This window comes from Bubalus kerabau, chromosome 7 (genome assembly GCF_029407905.1).
Source record: "Bubalus kerabau isolate K-KA32 ecotype Philippines breed swamp buffalo chromosome 7, PCC_UOA_SB_1v2, whole genome shotgun sequence".
Lineage (NCBI taxonomy): Eukaryota > Metazoa > Chordata > Mammalia > Artiodactyla > Bovidae > Bubalus > Bubalus kerabau.
In genome coordinates, this window is record NC_073630.1 from 28,831,425 (window position 1) to 28,844,562 (window position 13,138).

Genomic DNA, 13,138 nt, shown 5'->3' on the forward strand with positions numbered 1-13,138 from the left:
CCTCTGCCCAACACATGTCAGAAGGAACCCTGTCCACATAGACACATAAATGTAACAACAAAAAATGTCTCCAGATATTATCAAACACCCGCCGGGGGTGGCGAATCTTGACCTGGTTGAGAATCACTGAAGAAGAAAACTACTTCTTAAAGGTCAATATAACAGAGCCAAGCTGGGGAAGCTTATTTCACGTTCCAACTTTAGAGAAGTCACTGTGCTAAGGGGAGGCTAACTGGCAGCTGGGTACCCTGAACAGCAGAACTGTCCAAAACCAGGATTCCAAAGTTGCCACCATCTCTCAAAATTTCCTTCCCCAAGGAAGAAAGTAAAAACAAATACACAAATAAGTAGGAAAACAATGTCAGTAGCCATCCCAGAGTTATTATCTAGACCTGCTCTATCACATAGAACTTTCTGAGATGATAAAAATGTTCTATACTGCATGGTCCGAAACAGTGGCCACGAGCTTCCTATGAAAATGTAGCGCTTGAAACACAGAATTTTTCATTTTAACTAAATTTAAGTTGCCACAGATGACTAGTGGCTAGCATACTGGACAATGCAGATCTAGATCCTGCCATCCTTCCTGTTCTTGTGGTCAGTCAACAATGGGGCACACTCTTGGCGGAAGTCCAGCTTTCCTCCTCCTTCAGGCAACTTTTCCAGCAGTGACTCCCTAACTTCCAGCTCAATACCCGCCCCTGCCCTCAGCCAGGTCCATGCTCTGAAGGAGGAATGGATCGTTTTTCAGATGCCATACTGTTCCACTTCTGCATGCTTATTTCACTTTTGTATCACCTCACTCTTCCTTCAAATCCAGAATGAGCTGCTGGCCTTCTATGAAAGGCTTTGAACAGTATGAGGGACATACTGCTCAGAGAAGGAGAACTGATAAAAGGGAAAAGTATCTCATTCACTTATTTGCTTTTTTATTATTAACTCTCTCCCAGGTAGAATGCAATATCCATGAGAGCCGGGCCCTGTCTGTCTTTTTATGACTGCATCTCCAGCACCTAGGACAAAGGCATACACCAACCAGGTGGAAAATATTTGATGACTTAATAAATAAGAACACCTTAAATTTAACGCCTTAAATAAATAAGAAGGCCCATTTAAAGCAGCAGCTATAGAGCTTTAAATATATTAACTGATTTAAACCTTGCTATGACCCTACGAGGTATGCCCTGTTAGCTCCACTACAAGCTATGTTTTATTATCCACATTGTTACATTTGAAGACATTGAGACACAGAGAAGTTAGGTAACATGCCCAAGATTACACAGGTAGTAAGTGACAAAACTGTAATTTGAATCCTACCCCATATGGAGCTTACTCTCTTATTTAAGCTGTGCTAAGTTACTAGTAAATTATCTAAGCCTTTTAATATCAGAAGTACCCTAGCTAACTCTGCACCCTAACCTTTATCCCCATCCTATTATATCAGCAGAAGCTCAGTGTATACACAAAACCTCTGTAACGAAATATGATTACATGGTAACAGCAGAGTACAACGTAATATGTAATACGGAGGTGCAGAAACAATTCATCCTACACGCTAGAGTGTGTGGACACAGGAGGGCCACACTGTTTTGGTAAAGGCGTCTGAGGCTCTGAAGATTTCCACAGGTGATAAAGGTCAACAGGCATCAGGGCAGAAGGAAAAGCTTGTGTAAAACCCTGAGAATGTAAGGTATAGAAAGAAAACTGGCGCTGGACATATGGAGTTATAGGAATCTGGGGAGTGGAGGAGAGAGGGGACTGGAACGGCAGACCAGAATGAGACTGAACGTGCTTCCAGTGCGCTAGATCTCAGACTAATCTGCGGGGAGCAAGGGTCCAACTCCACCATAAAGCAGGCTCGAACAAAGGATCTGGGCCAACGTGAGTCTACAAAATGGATGAGTGACACCTGGGTCTGAACCGAGGGCCAACTAACACACACTCTGAAGTGTTTTCCAAAGGCAGATGAAAACCAGTCCCAACGGAGAAAGGTTCAAGCAGATGGGGAATGATATTCATTACATCTGATGTTTTGTCAGACTGAGATAAGAGGAGGCTAACAGGGCCCTCTGCATTTTTTATTTTCTTTACTATTTTTGTAGGTATATGAAGATACCGCCCTTCTCTCTAAATTCTCTAACTCAAATTTAACCAGCAAATCTTTATTTCCAACCTTCACCTAACTCGATTCCTACTGGCTACCTACATGTTCCTATGGAGGTTTTAAAATGTGGTTAGTCTGAACTGAGATGTGTGCTGTGTAAAATATATACTTATGCATATTTCGTAATAATTTTGTATTGATTGTGACAGTACTGAACTCATTTTTATACTGAGATGACAGTACTTTAGCTGTGGGCTTCCCTGATGGCTCCGTGGTAAAGTACCTGTCTGCCAATGAAGGAGAAGCACGTTCAATCTCTGGGTCAGGAAGATTCCCTGGAGAAAGAAATGGCACCCCACTCCAGTACTCTTGCCAGGAAAATCCCATGGACAGAGGAACCTGGCAGGTTACAGTCCATGGGGCTGCAAAGAATTGGACAAAATGGAGCAACTGAGCACACACATCGGCTTGTTCTACAGACTATCTCTACTAAGAATGCCTGTCCCTTACAGAAAGTGAAGTGAAGTCGCTCAGTCGTGTCTGACTCTTAGTGACCCCATGGACTGCAGCCCACCAGGCTCCTCCATCCATGGCATTTTTCAGGCAAAAGTACTGGAGTGGGTTGCCATTTCCTTCTCCAGGGGATCTTCCTGACCCAGGGATCAAACCCAGGTCTCCCGCATTGTAGGCAGACGCTTTACCATCTGAGCCACCAGGGAAGACCTGCAGCATGCTTAATACTGGGTCCACCTCTTACAACCTCTATGATATCTGTGCCTCAGCTTCTTCATCAATAAAATGGAGACACTAACTGGTATTTTCTTGGGCTCCAAAATCACTGCAGATGGTGACTGCAGCCATGAAATTAAAAGACACCTGCTTCTTGGAAGAAAAGCTATGACAAAAATTAAAAAGCAGAGACAAGACTTTGCCAACAAAGGTCCATATAGTCAAAGCTATGGTTTTTCCAGCAGTCATGTACAGATGTGAGAGTTGGACCATAAAGAAGGCTGAGCACTGAAGAATTGATGCTTTTGAACTGTGGTGTTGGAGAAGACTCTTGAGAGTCCCTTGGACAGCAAGGAGATCAAACCAGTCAATCCTAAAGGAAATCAACCCTGAATATACATTGGAAGGACTGATGCTGAAGCTCCAATACTTTGGCCACCTGATGCGAAGAACCTACTCATTGGAAAAGACTCTGATGGTGGGAAAGATTGAAGGCAAAAGGAGAAGGTGGTGGCAGAGGATCAGATGGTTGAATGGCATCACCGACTCAATGGACATCAATGAGTTTGAGCAAACTCTGGGAGATGGTGAAGGACAGGGAAGCTTGCTGCAGTTCACAGAGTCGCAAAGAGTCAGACACGACTGGGCGACTGAACAACAATTGGAATAAAGAGAATAAAGGGCTAACAAACGTAACACTAAGGCAATAAGGGCTAACAGACACATAATGCTATATGCCAGACATTGTCCTAAGCATTTTTCACACATTAACTCCTTTAATTTTCACAATATCCCTATGAGACTATCACTCCCACCTTCTAGAGGAGCAAAGTAGAGGCACATAAATTAAGTGACTAGCCACAGGTTACACAATGAGTAAACTGTGAAACCCAGGATCAAGACCAGGCAGTCAGTTCCAGGATCCTTGCTTTAAACCACTGTCTCTCATGATACTCACCTCTAAAAATGTTACAGAAAATCAGTAATTTACCAAATCATGTCAAACCGTCTCCAGCGAACAGTCAACTTTCCTCAGTGTTTAACTGTCATCACCATCACTCCAGCCCTCAACCTATTTTCCAAATCCCCTGCATGCCACAACTATTCTCCCCAACTCCCAGGGCTAAACCATCTTTTAACACCTCTCCCTCTTTCATCCCCTAACTCTGGTCAGTCCCTCATAACTCTTCCTAGCATGCTGTTAAAGCAGCTACTCTGTTTCCCACCACCACGTCAGCCCAGCTCCAGTTGCACCCTCATGACTGGATGAGTTAATAGCAATAAGAAGAAAAACACATGAACTGATGCACAGGCATGCTTCAAACCTATTAATTCATTTAAACCTCACTATACCCCTGTCTCGGAGAAGGCAATGGCACCCCACTCCAGTACTCTTGCTGGAAAATCCCATGGATGGAGGAGCCTGGTAGGCTGCAGTCCGTGAGGTCGCGAAAAGTTGAACACGACTGAGCGACTTGACTTTCCCTTTTCACTTTCATGCATTGGAGAAGGAAATGGCAACCCACTCCAGTGTTCTTGCCTGGAGAATCCCAGGGACGGGGGAGCCTGGTGGGCTGCCGTCTATGAGGTCGCACAGAGTCAGACATGACTGAAGAGACTTAGCAGCAGCAGCAGCAGCAGCAGCATAACCCTGTCTGTTCTCCAGGACTTCTTTCTACATGTGGGCTCTAACAGCATCTAATTTCTTCAGCAGACCAGTCCCTCTGGAATACCAATTTCATCATGTGTTGGGAACTGGAAAGGTGTGTGCATTCTCTACACATGTGGCTATCAGGTGATGTATATGAGAGGGAAAGATGATGGGTGTTCCCTATTGGGGCAAAGAAAGATTTACAAGGCCATAAAATTAAAAATTCTAGCTTCATCAAAAATCTCTCACAGAATCTAGTCTCAACTCAGCAGCCAAACATTAACAACTATATAGCGTAGTAGCCCCAGACTACTTATTTAATCTTATCTCCAGTCAACAAAAGCCCTCCAGAGTATATTAACAGGTCTCTTCATTGTTCCTAGAGTAAATAACAATTATTATTATTATTTATAGTAGTTATAATATTACAATAAATAATATAAATTATTTTTGTTCCTAGACCTTATTCATACAGCTTCCCTCTACCTCAAAAACCTAAACATACTTCTCCACAAAAGCGAAAGTTGCTCAGTTCTGTCCAACTCTTTGCAACCACATGGTCTGTAGTCTGCCAGGCTCCTGTGTCCATGAAATGGGTGGGTAGTCATTCCCTTCTCTGGGGGATCTTCCCAACCCAGGTCTCCCTCATTGCAGGCGGAGTACTGTCTGAGCCACCAGGGAAGGCCTCTCTTCCATAAATCCTCTCCAAAACATCCAGACTAAACTAATCTCTCCTCTAAATTGTGATCAAATAACTGGGCCTGTAATGATATATTCATCACCCAGCAAATGCCAACTACAACCCCAACCAGGCCATGACCAGCTGGAAGGCAAGCACCGAGTTCCTCATTTCTCATCTTCTCTGAGGGCTTCTACAAAGCACATGCACTTTTTGGCAAGTGGAACAGTAAATGAGTTACAGACGGTGTAGCTGAAATGACCTGTAAATACTCTAATTTAACCAACCCTTTGTCCCTAAACAGGAAATACCTCAGAGTAACAGGAGCAATATCAACAACTGCATAGCAGTGGTATCACTGACCTTTTCAAATCATTACCTTCTTTACTCCTCAAAACTGTCTAGAGAAGTACAGGCTATTATATCTTTAAGTCAGCTGAGGTTTAAAGAAGTCCAGTGTTTTCACTCAGGATCAAACAACTACTAAAGGGCAACGTTGGAAACAGAGACCAGACTGGTAGTCCAGGGCTCCTTCTCCATGTTCGAATTCACCTTTTATCTCCTCTCCCTCTTCATCACCTAAAGGAAGAGTGAAGTAACTTAGAAGGAGAAAGGAATCGGGTGAGAATCCTTGGTAACCTCAGAAATGGTAAATTAATGACTTGAAATGAACACTTGTCTGAAATGGCTTTTTTTTCCTTCGATTCACCAACGGTAATGATGACTTACAAGGCTGCATTTAAACCTCAAGATTTTGCTGTACTGTGGAAAAAAAAATTCCATCCAGACTTAAAACCAAGGCCTTTCCGGCCTCCAGAGTTGGGCACCACCTCCCCCACCCTACTCCCACCTCACTTACAAAAGCTTAGCTTAAAGCAGTTTCTTAGCAAGAATAATTAAGGAAGGAAGCAATCTTCTGAGGAAGAACATTTCCCCATCAAAGCCAACTGGCAGTCCTTGCTAAATGTTATAAACCATTAGTTTCCCCCTACATTTTAGTTTCCACGTTATTTGTTAAATATTCCAATTTAACACCGAGTCACAAAGAACCTCAGTTCAGGGCAGTCTCAACTCATGAATGGCCACATTGTTGGGTACTCTCCCTTCATGTTGTAAGTCAGAAATGGAAAGACACGGAGATGGACCCAAACCTGGGCTAAATGCACTGGCAGAGCCAAGAAAAATCAGGAATGCACCAAAGGCGCCGGCCTCCGCTTCCTCTGCAAACCTTCAGGCCACTGGAAGGGATGCGGGCAGCTTCCCCTCGCCGGAGGTTTCAGCAGCCGCCAGCTCACTCCCGAAAGATAGTCCTCGAGGTCTCATCCGAGCCGTGGAGCGGGAGAAGCGGGCGTTCTTCCCACGGGCCGTGGTTCCGACTGCCTGCAGAGCCCAGCCCGAGACCCCCGCCCCAGCCACGCCACGCCACGCCACGCCACCAGGCACCACCCACCGCCCCTGCTGGAAGGAGCCGCGGCCTCGGGTACCCTCTCCGATTCTCCAAGCAGGATGCAGAAGGAGCGGGCAGTGGCTCCAAATGGATCTGCAGCCGGAGCCTCTCAGAACCTCCTCCGCACATCTGCTTCGACTCACCCAGTTCTGCGCGTTATTGCTCAGTTTGACTTTCTTGCACAGGCTACCGGGGACCTCCATGGCTACACAGCGCGCGCGGGTACCGGGATTCTCAGCGCCGGGAGCGAAGCCAAAGGAGCTGAGGCCGGCTGGGGCGGGGCGGGAAGGCGGGGCCTCCTCGCGACAGGGCTGGCACGCGCTGTCGTACGCACGCGCTCGTGCTCGTGGCTCTGACTGCGCGCCGCGTCGGCCGCGCCTCCGAAATGGGTCCGGGGCAGAGGTGTGGGGGGTGGAGCGACCAGAGGCAGGAGTTGGGGGCGGGCTTCAGGGCGCGCACCGACGCGAGCGCGCACGACGCTCCTCCCCCTTGATTCTGAGAAGGGGCGGAGCCTGAGAAGGTAGTCGTGGAACTTCCCCGGTCCCTCACCGGCTCGCACCTTGCGCTGCGCATGCGTGGAGGCTGGACCCCCCCCCAGTCCCAAGCCTCCACCTGGACCCCAGTCCCAAGCCTCCACCTAGAGACAAGGTACCAGCCTCCCAGCTCTTGGCGGGTTTGGCTCCCTGTTGCTGTTTACTGGAAAGAAGACGTTGACGTGGTCTCCCGCCCCTGTCTTTTCCTCCATAAGCCCGGTCACCAGTTTCCTATCTTCCAAATCGGTGCTCGTCTCGGCTTGGGCACATATAAAAAGGAATTTTCCAGCATCTCAAAGAGAAGATTGAACAGTTTATTGTCCACACATTCCGCTTCGTTTTCAAATTCTGCCCAACAATTAAAAAAAAAAGTCAATACACCATCAGTAGTTAACATCTCTTCTGGTTTCTGCCAGGTGCCTCCGTCCACACTAGAAGACATCTCTTGAGGAGATTTGTGTCAGGTACTTCTCACCGGCTAAGTCAAAAAGGGGCATGTATTTTATTAGCTTCTCATGAAATCCTTAGAGGAATGAAGTCCAGGCTGAGGGAGAGCCCTTGGTTACCACTGAGTAGAATGCCCATCTGTAGAGGACATTTTCAAACTCACATGAGAATTCCGTGGCCACTTCACCTGAGGATGGGCTGGGGATGGAGGGAGCTTCCTCTGGGAGTTATCTTTCTTTCCACCTCCGTGGACAGAGGAGCCTGGCGGGCTACAGTCCCTGGAGACACAAGAGTCGGACTCGACTTAGCGACTAAACCACCACTCTCAGGGCTTTTCCGTAACTGTTTGCCGCGCTTCCCCATAACCCAGTGCCCTCTCCTACACGCGCACACCAATCCCTAAGACCTGACGTTACTGCCTCTTTGTTGGAGGACAAAAGGAAATGAAAAATGCCCACCAAAGTGAGAAGGTATCTTGCAACTGAAAAAAATGAGACAGGCAGCTCCATGTAGTCAGTGAAAGTGAAAGTCGCTCAGTCCTGTCCGACTCTTTGCATCCCCATGAACTGTAGCCCACCAGGCTCTTCTGTCCATGGAATTCTCCAGGCCAAGAATACTGGAGTGGGTTGCCATTCCCTTCTCCAGGGGATCTTCCAGACCCAGAGATGGAACTCGGGTTTCCAGCTCTGCAGGCAGATTCTTTACAGTCTGAGTCACCAGGGAAGTCCATGTAATCAACGGAATTGTTTATTATTCAGTAACTTACAGGATGGGATCAGAAGGACTATGATCCAGAGGCATTTGCAGTTGCACTGCATACGCTGCTGAGGGCCCATTGGGGCAGTTTTATAGTTAGCCAAGGGAATGGGAGTAGTGCTTAGAAACAGGAAGTGCATTCCTAAGTCAAGATTTATAGACAGCTAACTAGTCTCCTGGGCTCTAGGAAAATGTCAGGGAAGGTCTTCATCATTGTTCAGGGACTAAGACAGCATAGAGGCCACTGGGTCCTGAAGTGAAAGTGTTAGTCGCTCAGTTGTGTCCAACTCTTTGGAACCCCATGGACTGCAGCCCACCAGGCTCCTCTGTCCATGGGATCTCCAAGCAAGAATACTGGAGTTGGTTGCCATTCCCTTCTCTAGGGGATCTTCCTGACCCAGGATCTTCAAACCCGGGTCTTCTGCATTGCAGGCTGTCTCTTTACTATCAGAGCCACCAGGGAAGCCACTGAATCCTAACGATTATTAAATAGTATCTATTAACTACAAAGCTCTTGATGACAGTAAAATGATTTACTGCAAAGTACAGTCCTGGGTAGGGTCAGTGGAAGGATAGGAATTTGTACATGTCCAAGTTGGCATCAGTTAAGCTGACAGTCATACATTCTTAATAGTTAGCAAACCAGTCCCCTGTTTATTTACCCTACTGCTACTGTCTTAGTGTTAGGCCTTCCCCATATCCAGGAAGAATCACAACTTATCTCTGTATATAAGCATCTTGTGCTTCTACTGCCCACACACTCCATTCTTGTCACTGCTGTCAGAGTAGTGTCTCTAAAAATTTGATCCTCAAATTGTTGATGGTTCCTTATAGCTTTTTCTTTGGGGATTCTTCATTTACAATCTGTACATAGAACTTAATTTCAATGAATTTCTGAACTCTGCCAATAACAGAATGAGTTTGGAAGAGGATCCCAAGCTTCAGGTGAAAACACAATACCACATCTGGAATCAGCCATTTCTCTAAGGAGACCCAGGATTCCTGGTTTTCAGAAGCAAATGTTTCTTAGATATCACAATCTAGGCTTCCAGGAGTGTTTAATGCTTCTGAGTTAGTCAATATTTATGGACTTTTTCAGGTAAAATGTATCATAAGTTTACATTGATACTATCAATTCAAATTTATTATTTCAGACATCATGCAAATGAACCTGAAACAACTTGTCAAATCCAAAACAAGGAATTGTCACAAAAAAAAAAAAACAGTAGGATTATGTAAAAAAGACTCAGAAGCCAAACAAAAGAAGCTTTCCTCTGTCAAAATTACCCAATTAGGGACTTCCCTGGTGGTCCAGTGGTGAAGAATCTGCCTCCAATGCAAGGACACAGGTTCGATCCCTGATCCAGGAAGATTGCATATGCTTCAGGGCAGCTAAGCCCATGCACCACATCTACTGAAGCCCAGACACCTAGAGCCCGTGTTCCACAACAAAAGAAGCCACCACAACAAGAAGCCTTTGCACCACAGCTGGAGAGTAGCCGCCACTCGCTGCAACTAAAGAAAGCCTTGCATAACAACAAAGACCCAACACAGCCAAAAATAAATAATTAAAAATAAAATCACACAATCAGAGGACTAAAAGGGGTAAAATCTATAAGGTATTGAGACAAATCAAATACGTTCAAATCTAAATGTTCATAATGATGACAATTTAAAAAGAACTCATTGTAATCCTTGGAAGATGCTAATAAACCTACTCATTATTTTGAAAACTGACAAAAGGAAAATATTAAGCATTTGCTAATTGTACCATGCACTAACTGTAAGTCAGGTAATTAAAAAGCTGATGAGAGCAATTTTTTGTTTGTAGACATACAGCTAATAAATTCAGAAAGAAATATAAGTTTATAATATCATATTATACCATTAAATGAAATAATAAAGACAATGATCATCAATGGCTGCTAAATCATGAAAATAAAGAACATTAGAACTTTTTTGCTTCCTTAAAGTGTTAATACCCCCAAGAAAGTCAAATCTGATTCTAATAAAGTCTTCAGGTTACATCAATTTATAGTTAATGCAGAGTAAAGAGGAAAATGTAAAATCAGCATAAATACAATCAGTCGAGTCCAAACTGTGGAAAACTCTACATCATAAATGACCTGACTCTTCAGTAACTCAATGGTTGGAAAAAATAAATAAGGAAGAACTAAACATTAAAACATAACATGAAAAATAAGCAATTGAAATACATAAACTTACCTGAATACTGCTTCAAACAAAAAAATCTTTTTTAACACAGGAAATTTAAAGAGTCCCTAGACTCTTGATATTAAAGACTTAACTTTTTCTGTTGTGATAAAAGTGTTGTTATTATTAAAGGAGTAATTTTAGAGATACATATTGAAAGATTTACCAATGAAATGGCAATGCCAAAAGTATTCAGGAAACAAAATTGGGCTCCTAGAAATTAAAAACAAGATAGCAGGAGTGGAAGAAAGATGTCAATATCTTTCAGATGCAGAGCAAAAAAAACCCCCAAAAGATGAGAAATATTGAAAGAACAGTCTAGAAAATTTTAAATTCAAATATTAGGAGTTGCAGAAAGAGAAAGTTCACCAGAGGAAATAACCAAGAAAATTATTCAACAAAATTTCCTGTCACTGAAGGACTTCAGACCTTCCCTGAATGTCCAACTAATTAATATCAAGCACACAAAGCACAGCACTGTGAAATTTCCAAACACTGTTCCCCAGTGCTCTGAAGTTGTTTGGAAATCCTACAAGTTTCCAAGGAGAAGGAGTTCACAAACAAAGAATAAGGAGTAAAAATGGACTGAAGCTGGCTCTCCCCACAATGAACGGCTGAGAGAAATACGGCTGGGGTGCTCCTCAGCCCTACAGAGCTGGCAGGGCTGCCTCTCCCACCCCACCTCTGCTGTCTCCCTCATACACTTAGCAGTTGATAAAAAGCAGACTCCACAGTCTTTTAATGCAGAATTTTTTTTCTCAAGAGGAAAAAAATAGGAACTGAAGCTGTCAAGAAAAACACCAAGAGCTAGAAAACAAATGCTCTAAAACAAAAAGTATTTCCATGAAGAAAAGAAAAAATGTTTCCAACGTAGAATTTGGAATTATCGTACACCCTCTCTTAAAGAAACCTGGGGGATATGCTTCACTTAAATAGAACAAGGAAAAACATAGCATTCAGAGAATAGGAGCTCCCACACAGGAAACAGCTGGAGGGAATTCTAAAGAAGGGAGATCCCGGGATTACCACTATGGATTAGGTCTAGAGGATAATCATCCAGAAGCTTCTTCATGAAGTTAAAAAATCCTTGGAGAGCTAGGTTTAGGAAGATGAAATTGATAGAGCATCCGATGGGAGTGACATACTGAAAATAATTTAGACAGCTGACATAGTTTGGGATTGCTAAGCTGCTACTAAGTCACTTCAGTTGTGTCCGACTCTGTGCGACCCCATAGACGGCAGCCCACCAGGCTCCCCTCTCCCTGGGATTCTCCAGGCAAGAACACTGGAGTGGGTTGCCATCTCCTTCTCCAATGCATGAAAGTGAAAAGCGAAAGTGAAGTCGCTCATGTCGTGTCCGACTCTGTGCGACCCCATGGACTGTAGCCCACCAGGCTGGGAAGAGTACTGGAGTAGGGTGCCATTGCCTTCTCTGAGTTTGGGATTAAATTATTGATAACTCCTTAGAAAACCAAGTCATCAGAAAAGATAAATTTATTGATTCCTTTCTGTACAAACTATATTTCAGGGTAATAAAATAATTGATAAGGAAGGGAAAGTTCATATGGATAGAATTTCGGCTAATAAATGCAGAAGGAATACTGGCATTTTAAAAAAAATCACCATTTTAAACATCTGACCAGGTAAATGATATGACCAGGCAGTAACCATTAGTAACTGATAAAAGTGTTAGGTGAAAGATAATGTGATGGCTAATTTTGCGTCAACTTGGCTGGGCCGAGGGGTGCCCATATACTTGGTTAAACATTATTCTAGGGTGTGTCTGTGTTTCTGAGTGATAGTAACATTTGAATCAGTAAGACAGTAAAGTAGGTTGCCCTCCCTAATGTGGGTGATCCTCATCCAGTCAGCTGAAGGCCTGAATAGAACAAAATAATGTTTCTTCTACAACTAAAAGGGAACTCCTCCTGACTTTCTTTCTTGAGTTGAGACGCTGGTCTTTTTCCTGTCTTCAGAATTGAATTGAAACATTGGCTCTTGGGTCTCGAGCTTGCTATTTTTCATGCTGGAATATACACCTTCAGCTCTCCTCCTCCTCAGACATTTAGACTTGGTCTGGAACTGCACCATCTGCTGTCCTGGGGCTCCAGCTTACTGACCTCAGACCTTAGGACTTCTAACCATCCATGATCAGGTGAGCCAGTTCCTTATGATAAATATCTATCTGTCTATCCTACCGGTTCTGTTTCTCTGGAGAACCCTGACTAATACAGGTAGGCAAGGGAACTGTATAATGGAGACATGAGCCTGACACCACCTGTAGCCTCCCATCAGTCTTAGCATCTCTAAAATTGAGACAGCAGATATCAGGCATCCTAAAAAGTGATGTAACAGGAAATACCCAGCACTATTGTTTTAGTTTAGATTTTTTAAGAAGCAGGCATGGAAAGACAGATTCAAGTGCAAGGCATTTATTTGGGAAGTTATCCCAGGCAACACCATGGGTGGAGTGATACAGAAACAAGATGGTAGTCAATAATGAGTGTGCTATCAAGCATTCATTGTGGGAGACTGGAGCTTATTTTCAGCAGGGAACTCGGAACTTGAACTTCAGAGT

At 44.1% G+C, this 13,138-nt stretch overlaps 1 protein-coding gene across 3 annotated transcripts in view; it reads right to left on the reverse strand.

The window, feature by feature from the left end:
- PAPSS1 (3'-phosphoadenosine 5'-phosphosulfate synthase 1) overlaps positions 1-11,476 on the reverse strand; it is a 120,005-nt gene extending 108,529 nt beyond the window's left edge. Inside the window, exon 1 of one of the 3 annotated variants that reach the window (XM_055587914.1) lies at positions 10,573-11,476. Coding sequence is in view for 1 of the 3 variants with exons in the window: in XM_055587912.1 (XP_055443887.1) it covers positions 6,754-6,813 (60 nt within the window). In the remaining 2 variants the exon portion in view is untranslated. Of the gene's footprint in view, positions 1-6,314; positions 6,573-6,753; positions 6,993-10,572 lie in introns of those variants that run through there. The other 2 variants (XM_055587912.1, XM_055587913.1) reach the window with 2 other exon arrangements.
- Positions 11,477-13,138: the final 1,662 nt, after the last annotated feature.